The 15,546-nt window shown below is 43.7% G+C and overlaps 1 protein-coding gene across 1 annotated transcript in view; it reads right to left on the reverse strand.

The window, feature by feature from the left end:
- The window catches only part of SH3TC2 (SH3 domain and tetratricopeptide repeats 2), a 65,267-nt gene that overhangs the window by 42,714 nt on the left and 7,007 nt on the right, over positions 1 to 15,546 (reverse strand). The window contains exons 2-3 of the mRNA XM_022590052.2: positions 5,581 to 5,679; positions 2,005 to 2,132 (exon numbers count right to left, since the gene is read on the reverse strand). Coding sequence (XP_022445760.2) covers positions 2,005 to 2,132; positions 5,581 to 5,679 — 227 coding nt within the window. The remainder of the gene's footprint in view (positions 1 to 2,004; positions 2,133 to 5,580; positions 5,680 to 15,546) is intronic.

Consider the following 15,546-nt stretch of genomic DNA (forward strand, 5'->3'; position numbering starts at 1 on the left):
TGTTAATTGGGAATGCACATTTTCAATCCTAAAATGCAGGAGCCAAACTACCCTCCAGAAAGGTTGTGCCAGTTTACACACTCACAAGCAGAGCAAGAAGAGACCTGTAACACCCCCCCACCCCCTTTTTAAATACCTGAATAAAAAGGCCTGAATCACTGCCTAGACTTGGTTTTCCCCTAAAATCTTTTTTGCTTGTCCAAGCATCTGGACTTGACTATAACAAGTGATGATCAGAATGTCCCTCTCCCTCCAGGCCAGTCCTACCACCAGTGATCAACCCCTGGATCCCTGTCCTGAGGGAACCCTAGAGAAAGAAGAAGAGGATAGAAGGATCCAAGGAAAAGCCCCTACTTCAGCAAAGTCAGAACTCTGGGGTTCTCCCATACCAGGCCCCAGGAGGCCCCGGATCCTTGGAGGATATAGATCCTGGTAGTCAGGGAAGAGGGTCCTAAGTAAAAACTGATTTACAAGGAATTTACTATATGCCAGGCTCTTCAGCAAGAGTTTGATGAGCAATGCCTCATTTAACTTTTACAATAACCCTATGAAAGAGTGTAATTATAGGAGTTAACCCATTCTAAGATGCACTTTTATCACATTTCACCATTTCTGAAATAAAAGAAAAGGAAGTGTGGCATCATAAATAATGGGCAGCATTTATTTTCTTTCTTAAAATAGTGTGTTTATAATCAAATGGCACCTCACATTTAATAGAAAATGGCACTGTCCCTGTTTTATACTCAAGGATGCCAGGGTGCAGACAGGGTAAGTCAAGGGAGCTGTGACACCCAAACTGGATCTCAGTTCCAACTGACTCCAGGCCTCAGCTTTGGCCCACAAGCCTGCCCACTCAAGACTCAGCACAGCAGGCCAGTTTGCACAACCAAACCCAGCTCTTGCCTGTGTCAAAAGCGACTCAAATTAAAAGAAACTCTATGGTGCCCGTTAGTAGCTAATGCCTCCAAGTTCCTGAATTCTGGAGATTTAAAAACAAAATGACTCTGCTATATATAACATATCTACTATTTCTGGAGCACATCCTACCACCCAAGCACAACACCAAGCTCTCTACAGATACTATCTCATTTACTCCTCCCAACAAACCAAACACTATATTTTTTGTTACATGACAGATTAATAGAGTATGTTTCTCTTTTTAATTTGTATCAATTCATACAGAAACTGTAAAATAACTATAACATACTAGTTTATTATGTAAAGCAATGTTCTCTTTCCCCCACCTCTAGTTGCAGCAAATTTTAAACATTCCTGACTTCAGTTCTCCTAGTAAGTACCTCCTAAGGTATAAATAATTTAGTCATACCCTTCTTCCTTGGTTTAGCACTTGAAGATATTATCTACCTACTATGAAAGATGAGAAATTGGTTTATTTTATTGCCTTTTCCTCCTCTCATTCTAATATTTATAGCTATTAATTTTTGATTAGCAATTTTGGTACGTAAAAAAAGTACACTTACCAGTGGTTACCAGTGGCTGAGGAAAGGGGATACAGGGGAGTTATTGTTTAGTGGGTACAGTGTTTTAGTTTGGTATGATGAGAAATTCTGGCATGGACAGTGGTGATGGTTACACAATAATGTGAATGCATTTAATATCACTGACCTGTTCTGTAAAAATTATTAAAATTGAAAATGTTATGTATATTTTATCACAATCTTAAAAAGTCAAATTCACCACATTTTTTAAAAAGTATACTTTATGAGGTAGGTATTATAACGATTCCCATTCTACAGAGGTTAAGTAACTTGCTGAAGGTCAAAAAATTAATAGTGGCAGATTTTAAATGAAGTCTTCTCTGACTCTGACTCCAAGGCTTGACCCATTCCTGCTGAGCAGAGAATGTGTACATTTTCCTTCATTCATTCAGTCAGATGTTTTCTTGAGGGCCGACTTTCTTCCTAGCACTGTTCTAGGTGTTGGAGAGGCTGTTGTGGACAGACACAAGGTGGACACAAGGTTGCACTGCTCTGCGAAGCTCACCTTAAACAATGCACGCACCTCCTGGTCCTCATTCTCCAGCGCCCAGAGCCGCCTCCTGGCTGCTTCTTGCAAGGGGCCATTTACACACCTCCTGGAGCGGCTCTTCACACTGAAGGAGAGCGTCAGATCTTAAAGAGAACAGAGTGAGAAAGATCAGGATGGAAATGCAGAAACAGGGAAGAAAGAATTAGATAACCCCCAATGTTTCCCACACCCAACCCCTAAATTGATGTTCTCATCAGAGATTACAAGTGATCTTAACAATTCTCTGAGCACATTCTTTAAACTTTCCTCCCCCAGAAGAAAAAATGCTGAAGCCCAGAATGTTCTGGAATCACAGGAGTTGCTGCAGTTGGGTTGGTTATTTCTGTTTGTACAGAGTATATTCCTGCTCTGCCTGGCACTGAGGGAACAGTGCCACACAGAACCAGCTGGAACATATCTTTCCTCCTGTGGATGATTTATGAAAGTTTCCAAAGAATACTAATTTATCCATATTTATGGAAGTATATTTATATGTCAAATTTATGATATGTAATAGATATTAATACTACATGCATTATACATATACACATGCATTTCCTCTAACCTGCTTCTTTCTGATTATGCATTTGTTGTTCGTCAGGGTAAGTGGCTAATATATTAAAGTCTATCTTTAACATCTTCAAAATGCACATTCATTCAATACTGTGAACAGAGGCTATTTTAGGTGCTGAGATACAGCAGGAAACAAAATAGACAAGGTCCGGTTCTCATGGAGCTTGTATTTTTGGCAAGTAACCAATTCCATGAACACAGTAATTTCAGATGGAGAAAAGTGCTATGAATAAAAAAAAAATGTTAATAGGGTAAAGAGACAGAGTGATGGAGCTGTTGGAGAGTGGATAGTGTTGCTGGGAAAGGCCACACTGAGGAGGTTCATCTTATAACTGCACTTTGCCATGTGTCTTCTTCAGACAATACGTAGCAATTGCATTAATAATTATCAAACGCAATGAACCTTCAAGGCAGCAACTAGATAGGCACAGAGGTCTGTCTTCTAGCCCTAACCTGCCAGGGCTTTTGCAAATTCCTGAGCACATTACAGACGGTCCCTGTCATGCTGGCCTGAGAATACAGGCAGCCTGCATTTCTGTCTTCCTGTCTCTAACCAAGAAGTCGTGGAAATGCTGTGGCTGCAGGCCAGCTCTGATACGACATGCCCAGCTGACCTGACATCGGTGAGAGCTTTGGGTGGATGTCCCATTCCGTTCCTCCCTGGCTTGTGTTCTAATCTCATGCAAGCCCTCCATCTGCCGCAGTCCAGGTCCAACGACTGTCTGGTAGCCTCACTGACCACTGATCTCTAGGAGGAGGTAAAGCCCAGGGAGGAGGAGTCACACAGACATGGACTCGAGGCTCGGCTCTGCCTTTGTTAACTGCACCACCCTCAGCAGTTAATTACCTCTCTACGCTTGACTTTTCTAATTAATAAGATGGCTTTTAGAGTACTATCCCACAGGGTTTTTAAGAGGCTTACTAAATGAGATTATGTGCATAATGCATTTTGTTCAGTGCTGGGTGCATACTAAATGCTCAATACACACATGAGCATTAGCTTTTGCCCCTTGCAACCCCCCACCCCAGTGCTCCAGCAGTTACTGCTCGCAGCCCCCAACTTGTTACAATGTAATTAACCTTGACACTGATTGATTCTGTGATTTCTGTTCACCGAACCTCCTGTCCTTCCAAAGCCTGATCTAAACTCCCCTCCAGAATCCTCCTGGGAAAAGCTCCTGATAAGTGACGGCCCCTTCAATGTGAACTTCCTTGCCATGTACTTGAATCCATGGTTATAGAACTTAAAAGACCTGGACTGAAATAAGCAAACTGCTTGTGGATCTCAACCAATGAGAGCTGATACTCAGAGCAGCATCTCTGTGCCACTGTGGGATCCTATAGTGCCCTCTTTGGATAGGGGAATAAATCAAGTTCACTCTAGTCTTAGTGTGAAGTGCATTTTGTCATTTTTTTAATACTTCTGAAAACCGGTGGTTTAGTCGTGATAATGTATCTGACTGATTCTGTCTGGGACTCTTCCTCATAAAGAAGAGGGTGGCAGTTGGAGCTGAGTCTCCCCTTCTCACCCTATGACCTTCCTGGAAACAGCAACATCCAGAAAATGCTGAAAGACGGACAAGTTCAGGTTCAGGTGGTTAAGTTTCACCTACATGTACCCTTTGTTCACTTGCCTTCATGCACTGATAAGACAAAATGCTGGCTCCACTGTGTTCAGGAGACAACAGATGGTGGGTGATTCAGCTTTTTCAGGGATGGCCCAAGCTGACAGACAGATAAGCAGACTGACGCAATACCAAAAAACAGAGGGCAAGGTTTTTCTTATTGTCAACCAAGAAGTCTGACAGAATTTGAAATTGGGAAAAGAAAGAATATGGCATGACGTTACACTGTTTACATAGTGTATATCCTTCAAAACATTCATAATGCAAATCTTTTTTCACAAATCTCGATTTTGTATGCTGGATAAAAGTACATGTTTGGGCGGCAGCGGAACACCCTGGTTGCAAACAAGGACCAGAGATTGAATGCCTTTCCCATAACGTATTAACTGTGCAGCACTAGGGAAGTCACCTCCCTCTCTGAGTCCCTGTTTGCCACCTTTGAAATACAGAGTGTGGTGCCACCTTCTAGAGGTGAGCATGTGAGGATGAGAAGTAGATGCAGGGATGACTTAGCACGTGCTTGGCATGTGATTTGCCCTCAAAAGTGGTCCCTGTTACTGGATAACAGAAACTGTATCTTCTACAGGTTTATCCTCAGAGTTTCCAGTACAAGGTTCAGCCCAGGTGTAGCTCTCTCTCTGAGGATGGTTCTCTCTTTGCCAGCTTCACTGAAGTCTCTTAAGGGGAACACTGTGAAAGATATGTTCTGAGAAAAAGATTTTTTCCACTTTAATTTCAAAATCTTTTTCTCCTTCTGAAAGATTCAGACAGACATCCTTCTGCTCAGCCAATCTCACCCCACATACTCAACCCTTTATTCACTTATTTATGTAACCAACTCTGTTTTTATTCTGTATACTACCAAAACTCTGTTTTGGTAGTATACAGAATACAAACATGACCCCCATGGACCTATTCAATTATTCATGTATTTATTTACCAAACATTTTCTGAGCACCAATTATGTACAAAAAACTCTTTTAGGTACTATGTAGAATACTTAATTATTCAAAAAATTACCCCTGCCCTTCAGCACCTTAAAATCTATTTGATGATATACTTTATTTAATACAGCAAATATGTATGGAGCTCCTAATATGTGCCAGACTGTGAAGAACTCTGAGTGTTAGCTTGAGATGGCTTAGCTTAATCTTACAGGCAATGGAGAGCACTGGAAGATTTGTGAGCAAGTGAATATCATAGTCAAGGTCATGCTTACAAAGATGTATTTGATGGTGGTGCCTAGAAAGGATCAGAGGGAGGGAGTTTGCAGATGGGACTGATAAGGGGATTACTGTAATATTCTACATGGAAAATATTTTTTAACTAGGTTTTGTCTTTGGGGTTTAGATACCTGGAGTCATATTCTGTGGCAGGAAACATTTTTCCTTGTTTTCAGATAAGGAAATAATCTCAGTGGATATGGCTGGATCCTTGGAAGAAGTTTCTTTACCTGGAGGAGATCAAATGAAAGATCATTTGCGAGAGTATAAGAAAGCTATAAGCAAGGATTGCAAGTTTTTATCAAGTGATCATTTTTTTCTCCAGGGCTGGTGGCCTAGAAGAACTCTAATTGTTACCACCATCGCCTAATAATTATTTAGTATTCAACTAAAGCATACTATCTCAATCCTATAGCAGCCTGGGTGTCCCCACTTTATTAAAAAAAAAAAATTCCCACCTACAGGTCAGACTGAGTCCCATGGCCTAGTATACTGAACGTGTTCAATATATGCTGAGGCTACAAGGTCATTATAGATCTGACTACAGCAAGGTGGATAACACAAGTGCTGGAGCAGAGCAAGTGCGAATAGCATCATAAGGGAGGTGGCTGGGGCATGGCTGTAATGGCCCTGAAATGTATGATTGTCCCCAGACTGCCCTTCTGTCTGCCCACTATACAGAGTCCTGTATGGGACTTCTTTCCTCCCCAGCTCTCTAAAGTGTTCCTGTCTTTGCAGCTGTAAAATTGGAGTGAAATGGAGAGGAAAGAAAACCATAGCATAGACTAAGGTTAAGAAGGAGGCTATTTTGATGGCATGGGGTTGAAAAGAGAAGAAGAGTACAGCTATAAAGCACAAGGCAGCAGGTAAAAATGAATAAAAGGGAAATTCAGGGCTTCCCTGGTGGCGCAGTGGTTGAGAGTCCGCCTGCCAATGCAGGGGACACGGGTTCGTGCCCTGGTCCAGGAAGATCTCACATGCCGCAGAGCGGCTGGGCCCGTGAGCCATGGCCGCTGAGCCTGCGCGTCCGGAGCCTGTGCTCCGCAACGGGAGAGGCCACAACAGTGAGAGGCCCGCGAACCGCAAAAAAAAAAAAAAAGAAAAAAAAAGGGAAATTCACAAGTATTGATATGGGATGTGGGCCTCCTTCATGGTATCCTCAAAATACAAGAGAACTCAAGTCCTTAACACATTACTGTTGGTTACTCTGTTCTTTTGAACATGACACTGCTCAAGGACTCCACCATGGGGTCAGAAGATTATAAGCATTACCTGATACTGGAAATAGGGATTAGGAATCTTGTCTCAACCACCATTTGTCAGTCATTCATCTAATCCATCCAGCTTCTTCAACTGTAAAATGCTGGTGGATCAAACTCAAGCAGACCTACCACGTTTGCATTCTGGACCTGTGTTTCTGTTGATGCAGCCCAAGAGTGATAAGAGATGAAGTAATCGCGCGCCATCCAATCCCTGCTGGTTAATGCTGAACCCAAATCCTCATATTGCTGCCAGAAGTCTTTGCCTTCTTCTGTGCCTATACAGTGGGACTTTGAGATGCGAGCTGAGGATCTTCCATGTCTTCATAGCAGGAACAGTTAGCACTTTTTTGGGTAATGAACAGGGAATGAAATGGATTTTGGCTTGAATGGGCTGAAGGACAGGCCCATTAGCTCACAGCTCTTCATCTAGCAAATCTTGTTAGGGGTCAGTGCCGAAAGTTAGGCAGCTTAGCTAGAAAGCTGGCAGCAATGAGCCATAGTCTAGCAGGATCATTTTGTCGCTCTGCCTCCAGGAACCAGAAGTAACTATAGCAAAAAGGCTCTGGCTTGGGAATCATGAGATATGAGTTTGCACAAATCAGATTCTCTGATATATTAGGTAGGTAACATTGGTCAAGATATTTCATCCATCCATTTTCTGAGATTTCACATTTCCCAGTCATAAGTGAGGGCTTGATCTAAATTAGCACTTCTCAACCCTGGCTGCCTATTCAAATCCCCCAGGTTGCTTTTTAAAAATATCAGTGCCTAGGCCTCATCTCCAGAAATGCTGATTTACATCGTTCATAGTGCTGCCCAGTCATAGGTATTTTTCTTTTTTTCTCCCCCCTCCCCTGAAGAGCGGCACGTGGCCTCATGGCGGGGCCGACCCACCACTCACCGGAAGGCGAGGGGTTCTGCCCACACACGCTGCGGAGGCTACTGTGAGCTTTGGAGGGGCGGCGGCAAGGAGGTACGGTGCCCCAACGCTCCTTCTCAGATCGCTAGAGAAGGCTTTCCCACCCAGGGTGCGTCGTCCCCCAGTCCCCCACCCATCGTCTCCCCATCAGGCCCACGGACGCACTTCGGGAGATGCCAGTTCTCGGCTGGGGCGGGGGGGCGGTCTGTGGTTGGGTAAGCATGGGGTCAACATGAGCATTCATGGTCAGGGGAGGGCAACGCCTGCGAAGCCTCGGGCTCCTGCGTTTGCCTAACCAGGGGGCTTGCCTGAGCCCCCCTTTGCATCACCCGGCCCGTCACGATAGCTCACACTCCCGCGTGCAACCTCGGCGGCGAAGGGGGAACACACGGCCAAGTCAGTCCCCCTGCACGTATGAGGACGACCCCCACAAGGCACCTGACCCTACGAGGGACACCGGCATGCCTTCCTTATCACCTGGACTCCCCAAGAGAGCTGCTCACCAGACTCACCACTACAGGGGGAACCCGAGGGGCTCGCTGAGAACAGGAAGCGACGCCACCTCAGGGACACCTGGAGCCAGCCAGAGGCACAGCAGGGAGTAGGCGGGACGCTCACGCATCGACGGGGGCGCGTGGTGAGCTGTGGGACGCCTCGCGAGACTCTCTGAGAAGGCGAGGCTAGAGTGTCGGCTGCGTGAGCGGACCTGGTCCACCCGGCGACCGCCGTGAGGCGGGGGGCAGGAGACCAAGGTCCAGCGGGGATTCCGTACCTCTGCCTTACGCACACCACCAGCAGGCAGGGAGGAGAGGCAAGGGGCCGGGGCCGAACGAGAAGAGCGGTCCTGGTCGCCATGAACGTCCGTCCCTCGTCAGTCGCGACTTGGGCCCGGCCGAGAAGAGCTAGACATCATCTAGCATTGATACAGGTATTTTTCTTAAGTTCCCCAAATGATTCTGATTTAAGCCAGTATTAAGAACCATACATCTGGTGGGATGAATTGGGAGATTGGGATTGACATGTATACACTGATGTGTATACAATGGATGACTAATCAGAACCTGCTGTATAAAAAAATAAATAAAATAAAATTCAAAAATTAAAAATAAAAAACCATACATCTACGTAAAGTTTTCACACTTTAATGAATGTATGAATCACCTGGGGCTATTGATAAATTGCACATTCTGCCTCAGTAGATGGAAGCCTGAGGTTCTTCATTTCTAATGTGCTCCCAGGTGACCATCCCGCTGGTCCCAGGATCACACTTGGAGTGGCAGCCTGCTTCCTTACACTAGGACAGAGTTTGAAAACTGGTATACCAGAGGCCACAGGCTACAGAAAACCCACATTTTTCTTTTTTCTTTTCTTTTTCCCCCCCTGCACAGTGAATTTTTTTTTTAAACAGGAGAAAAACATAGATATTTTATTTAACGTACGTTTTATATAATGTGAAAGTCCACATGAGGAAATGAAGATCTAAAGAAGGGGAAAAACCTAAAGGATTTTATACTAAGTTGAACAAACACAAGCAACTGAGGACAAGTAACTAAAATATTGGGAGAGGCTAAAGGAATTTAAGAATTATTTTAACAAGCTATTGGGGGGTTTTTTTGGGTTTTTTTTTAAACATCTTTATTGGAGTATAATTGCTTTACAATGGTGCATTAGTTTCTGCTACCACACAGTGAATTTTTAAGGTTTAAATTGCTCTACATCATTTAGAAATCAGGATGTTTTACATAACCCAGATGTTTGGCTTTGCTTTGAAAACTGGAAGAACTATGGTCTGGGACCCTCATGATTATCTGGCAACAGTCAGCTGGGACTGAGCAGTCACTGCCACCACTATGGGGCATTTGTCCTCAGGCTATCACGGTCCCCAAACTGACAGCTCACGTATTTATACCCAGCCCTGGCAAACTTTGTGAGTCTGTCCCTGTTGTAAGGCTCCATGAGAAGAGACAATAGCCTGAGGACCATGAGGGCCTGTGGCATGAGCCTACCTTGAAGAAGGAAGTTCATGATGGTGACCCTGGTTTGGGGGAGAGAGTAGGGCGCACAGCTCTTAAAGGACACATGAGGTTTAGAGCAGAAAATCGCAGTTTTGCAGAATGTGATTTGTGGATAGTCTGCATCAGAATTATTTAGTTGCTTGTTTTTTCAAAGATACCTGCACCAAACAAATTTGGAGTAAAAATTAGAAGAGTATCTGCATGACTTGGGGTAGCCAGCAATTTCCTAAACAGAATGGAAAAAGTACTACCCACAAAAGAAATAATGGATAGATTGGAATACGGTAAGTGCCCTACATATGAACCTTCAAGTTGTGAACTTTCAAAGATGCGAACGTGCCCAGAGAAAGTACGAAGAGAGACAAGAGGAAGAAGAAGTAACTGAAGAACCGAAGAGTTTCACAATGCAGGAAATGGCAAGGGGCTTTTCTTTATTTGAGGAGGCACTGTTAGTTTTTGAGGCACAGAACCCGAACGTAGAACAGTACATGAGGGTTGCAGCAGCTGTTTAGAATGCAATCCAGTGGTACCGTGTCATCTAGGGTCAGAAAGAAAGAGCTACTGCCCAGACATCACTGGATCATTTTTTCAAGAGGGTAGATAGAATTGAACCCAGCAAGGAACCAGAAGCTGTACCATCAACGTCAGGTGTGAGTAAAATTGCAGCTTGCCTTCTGTCTCCTATTGATGATGATCCTTCAGCTCTACCATCTCCCACCTCCTCCCTCTCCTCCAGTCAGTAACTCTTCTTGCCTGTTCACTCGATGCCAGCCCCTGTATGCCAGCTGTTGTACTGGACTACTGTACTTTTCCAGGTACTGTACTGTAAGATTAAAAATGGTTTCTTTATTTTTTGTGTTTGTTTTTTATGTATTATTTTTGCGAAAAGTATTATTAACCTATAACAGTACAGTACTATATAGCTGATTGTGTTAGTTGGGTACCTAGGCTAACTTTGTTGGACTTACGAACAAATTACACTTACGAACTCGCTCTCAGGGCAGAACTCATTCGTATGTAGGGGACTTACTGTACATTAAAAGGAAAAACTTCTGTTAGTCAAAAGATGTAATTAAGAGAGCGATAAAAGTGACAGAATAGAAGAAACTGTAGACAATATGTGTATTCATCAAAGAATTTAAATCCAGAATATATAAAGAATGCTAAAAATATTTAAGAAATAGATGGGTAACCCACTAGAAAAATGGGCAAAAGCCTTGAATAGGCATTTCACCAAAGATAATATCCAAACAGCCAATAGATTTATGAAAATTTTCTCAAGTTCATCAGGGAAATGAAAATTAAAACCACAGTGGAACACCTCTACACAGATTGGCAAAAATGAAAAAAACAGGTAAAGCCAAGTGTTTGTAAGGATACACAGCAAACAGAACTCTCATATACTGCAAGTGTGAGAATAAATTTTGAAAATTTTCACTTTGGAAAACTGTTTGACAGTATCACTTCAAGCTGAACATATGCATAGGTACATATGCATAAGATTCAGCAGTTCCACTCCACTGTTATCCCAAATAATACATACATGTCGTCACAAGAATATATCTACTAAAATACTCAGAGCAGTAGTAATTCATAACAGCCCAAACCTGGCAATGACTCAAATGTCCATCTACACTAGAATGGATGAGTAAACGATGACATATACAATTAAATACAATATACCAATGAGAAGTAATGAATTACAGCCACAGGAAGCAGCATAGTTGGATATATTCACCTTGTGAAAATTCACAATCTGTGTACATATAATTTCATGTACAATTCTGTATGAATGATAAATTTCAATAAAAAGATGAATTTTAAAATATTCCTGGAGCCTTCTCACTTACTCCCCTGAAAATAGGGGTAGAGTCTGGAGACATGTATTTTTACCTAGCACTTTGAGGATTTCTGATGTTCTCTATAGTGTGAGAGTCTCTGGAGTAGAAAGAGCTAATTCACCAACTGTTTTGGGACCCATGACCCAGAAGACAGCTTGTTGAGAAACAGTAAAGAATCTGGAAAATCAGAGGGAGCTCTATAATGTGAAGAACAGTTAATAGTTGCACAGGGATTTACAGGTTACAGAGCTCTTTTAAACATGGAATTATATTTCAGCATGAAAGATTTGAAGACTTGAGCTGGACCTTGAAAAAGAACCAGAGACCACAACAAGAAACTATCATATCAGGGAGTGGCCAAGATGGTGGAGTAGGAAGACCCTGAGCTCACCTCTTCTCACGGGCACACCAAAATTACAACTATTTACAGAGCAGCTACTGATGAGAAAGACCAGAAGACTAGCAAAAAAATCTTCTACAACTAAAGATATAAAGAAGAAGCAAGACACAGTAAGACAGGTAGGAGGAACAAAGGCATGGTCTCGTCAAGTTCCATACCCCAAGGTGGGCAACCCACAAACAGGAGGAGAATTACAATTGCAGAGGTTCTCCCCAAGGAGTAAGGGGTCCAAGCTCACACTGGACTCCCCAGCCCAGGGGTCCTGCACCAGAAAGCAAACGCCCAGAACATTTGGCTTTGAAGGCCAGTGGGGCTTATTTTCAGGAGTCCCAGAGGGCTGAAGGAAATAGAGGCTCCACTCTTAAAGGGCACACACAAAATCTCACATTCTCTGGGACCCAGGAAAGAGGCTACCGCTTGAAAGGAGCCTGAGTCAGATCTACCTGATTATCTTGGAGAGCCTCCCAGAGAGGTAGGAGGCAACTGGAACTCACCATGGGGACATGGACAATGGGGACAGACATTTTTGGAATCTTGTTCTATCATGAGGACCCTGGTACTGGCAAGCACCATTTTGGAATTTCCCTCTAGCTTATTAGTGCTGGACCTGGCCCCACCAGCAGCCTGTCAGTACCAGTACTGTGATGTCTCAGGCCATGCAACAGGCCAGGCAAGGACACAGCCCCACCCACTGGCAGGCTGGCTGCCTTAAGACCCCCTGAGCTCATAGCCACCCCAGGACCTGGCCCTGTCTACCACAGGGCTGACTCCAGCTCCAGGATCCCCAGGCCCTGCAGCCAGAGACCCTAGGACCCAGCTCTGCCCACCAGTGGTCCAACACTAGCCCCAGGACCCAGCCTTACCAACCCATGGGCAAATACCAGCCCTGGGATCCCCTGGGCACTGACCATACCCACCACCTGGCAGACATCAATCACAGCACCACTATAGCCCTGCAGCCTGCCATGTCAGGACCCAGCCCACCCACTAGCAGGTCAGCACCAGGCCCGGGACCCCATGGGACCCAGCCTTGCCCATCAGCAGGCCAGCACCAGCTCTGGGACAACTTGGGCCCCACAGACAGCTGCCCTGGGATCTGGCCTCATCCACCAGAAGGTCAACACCAGCACTGGGACCCTCCAGGCCATGGCCCTACCATCTAGCAGGCTGACACCAGCTCTGAAACACCTTGGGCCCCTCAGCCAGCCATCAGAGGACCGAGCACTTCTCACCAGTAGACCAACACTAGCTTAGGGACACCCCAGATCCTGCAGTCAGCAATGTAAGGAACCAACCCTGCTCAACAGCAGGCTAACAATAGATCCAGGACCCCTGACCCTGCAATCACCCACCCAGAACCCAGCTCCACCCACCAGCACTAGCCCCAGCGGTGCTGGGGCTCCACAGCCAGCTGCCTCAGATTACCCAGCCATGCCTACCAGTGACCTGGCAACCAACCAGACTAGGGGCCAGCCATACCTACCAGACTACCCCAGTAGTCAGCCTGCCACAACAGAAGGACCCATGCAACCCACATAGGGGGCACCCCTAGATCATATAGCTCTGGTGACCAGAGAGGAGTGCACTGCTGGGACACACAGGACATCTCCTACAAAAGGCCACTACTCCAAGGTTGGGAAATGTAGTTAACCTATCAAATGCACAGAATTTTTTTTTTTTTTTGCGGTATGTGGGCCTTTCACTGTTGTGGCCTCTCGCCTTGCGGAGCACAGGCTCCGGACGCGCAGGCTCAGTGGCCATGGCTCACAAGCCCAGCCACTCCGCGGCATGTGGGATCTTTCCGGACCGGGGCACGAACCCGTGTCCCCTGCATTGGCAGGTGGACTCTCAACCACTGCGCCACCAGGGAAGCCCTGCATAGAATTAAAAAAAAAAACAAATTAGGCAAAATGAGGCAACAGAAGAATATATTCCAAATGAAGGAACAAGATAAAACTCCAGAAGAACTAAGTGAAGTGGAGATAAGCAATCTACTAATAAAGTGTTCAAGGTAAGGATCATAAAGATGTTCAAGTACTCAGGAGAAAATTGGATGAACAGAGTGAGAAGTTAGAAGTTTTTAACAAAGAGTTAGAAAATATAAAGAACCAAACAGAGATGAAGAATACAATAACTGATATAAAAAATACACTAGAAGGAATCAACAGTGGATTATATGACACAGAGGAAGAGATCAGTGAGCTGGAAGGCAGAGTAGTGGAAATCACTCAAGCTGAAAACAAAAAGAAAAAGGAATGAAAATTAATGAAGACAGTTTAAGACACCTCTAGGACAACATCAAGCATACTAACATTCACGTTAAAGGGGTCCCAGAAGGAGAAGGGAGAGAGAGAAGGGAGCAGGGAACATAATAGCTGAAACCTTTTTAACCTGGGAAAGCAAACACACATCTAGGTCCAGGAATCACAGAGAGTCCCAAACAGAATCAACCCAAGGAGAACCACACGAAGACACATTGTAATTAAAATGTTGGAAATCACAGATAAAGGGAGAATATATTAAAAGGGCAAGAGAAAAACAACAAATTACTTATAAGGAAAGTCCCATAAGACTATCAACTGACTTTTCAGCAGAAACTCTGCAGGTCAGAAGGGACTGGCACAATACATTTAAAGTGATGAAAAGGAAAAACCTGCAACCAAGAATACTCAACCTGGAAAGGCTTTCATTCAGATTTGATGGAGAGATCAAAAGCTTTACAGACAAAAGCTAAAAGGGTTCAGCACCACCAAGCTTTACAAGAAATTTTAAAGGGACTTCTCCGAGCAAACAAGAAAAGGCCACAGCTAGAAACATGAAAATTACGAAAGAAAAAAGCTCATTAGTAAAGGCAAACATGCAGTAAAAGTAGTAACTCAACTACATATAAAGCTAGTAGGAAGGTTAAAAGAAAAAAGTAGTAAAATCATCTGTAGCCACAATAAGTAAAGAATACACAGTACAAAAGTTATATGTGTGTGTGTGTGTGTGTGTGTATAAATGCCTCACGGTAACCATAAACCAAAAATCTACAGTAGATACACACACAAAAAAGAGATACAAACACAAACATAGCACTAAGGATAGTCATCAAATCACAAGAGAAAGGAACAAAAGAAGAAGAAAGAAACAAAAAAGAACTCCAAAAACAATTAACAAAATGACAATAAGTTTACCTATCAATAATTACTTTAAATGTAAATAGACCGAATGCTCCAATCAAAAGACATAGAGTGGCTGAATGGATACAAAAACAAGACCCATACATATATGCTGCCTACAGGAGATTCACTTCAGATCTAAAAACACATAGAAACTGAAAATGAGGGAATGGAAAAAGATATTCCATACAAATGGAAATGAAAAAGAAGCCGCAGTAGCAAAACTGATATCAGACAAAATAGACTTTAAAAAACAAAGACAGTAACAAGAGACAAAGAAAGGCACTACATAATTATCAAGGGATCAATCCAACAGGAGATATAAAAATTTTAAATATATATGCATCTGACAGTGGACAACCTAAATACATAAAGCAAGTATTAACAGACATAAAGGGAGAAATTGACAGTAACCCAATATTACTAGGGGACTTTGACACCCCACTTTTATCAATAATAGACAAATCATCTAGACAAAATCAGTACAGAATACTGGGCT

The sequence above is a fragment of the Delphinapterus leucas genome, chromosome 3, assembly GCF_059928025.1.
Source record: "Delphinapterus leucas isolate spDelLeu-1000000601 "Yukka" chromosome 3, BTC_Dleu_Yukka2, whole genome shotgun sequence".
In the NCBI taxonomy this organism is placed as follows: domain Eukaryota; kingdom Metazoa; phylum Chordata; class Mammalia; order Artiodactyla; family Monodontidae; genus Delphinapterus; species Delphinapterus leucas.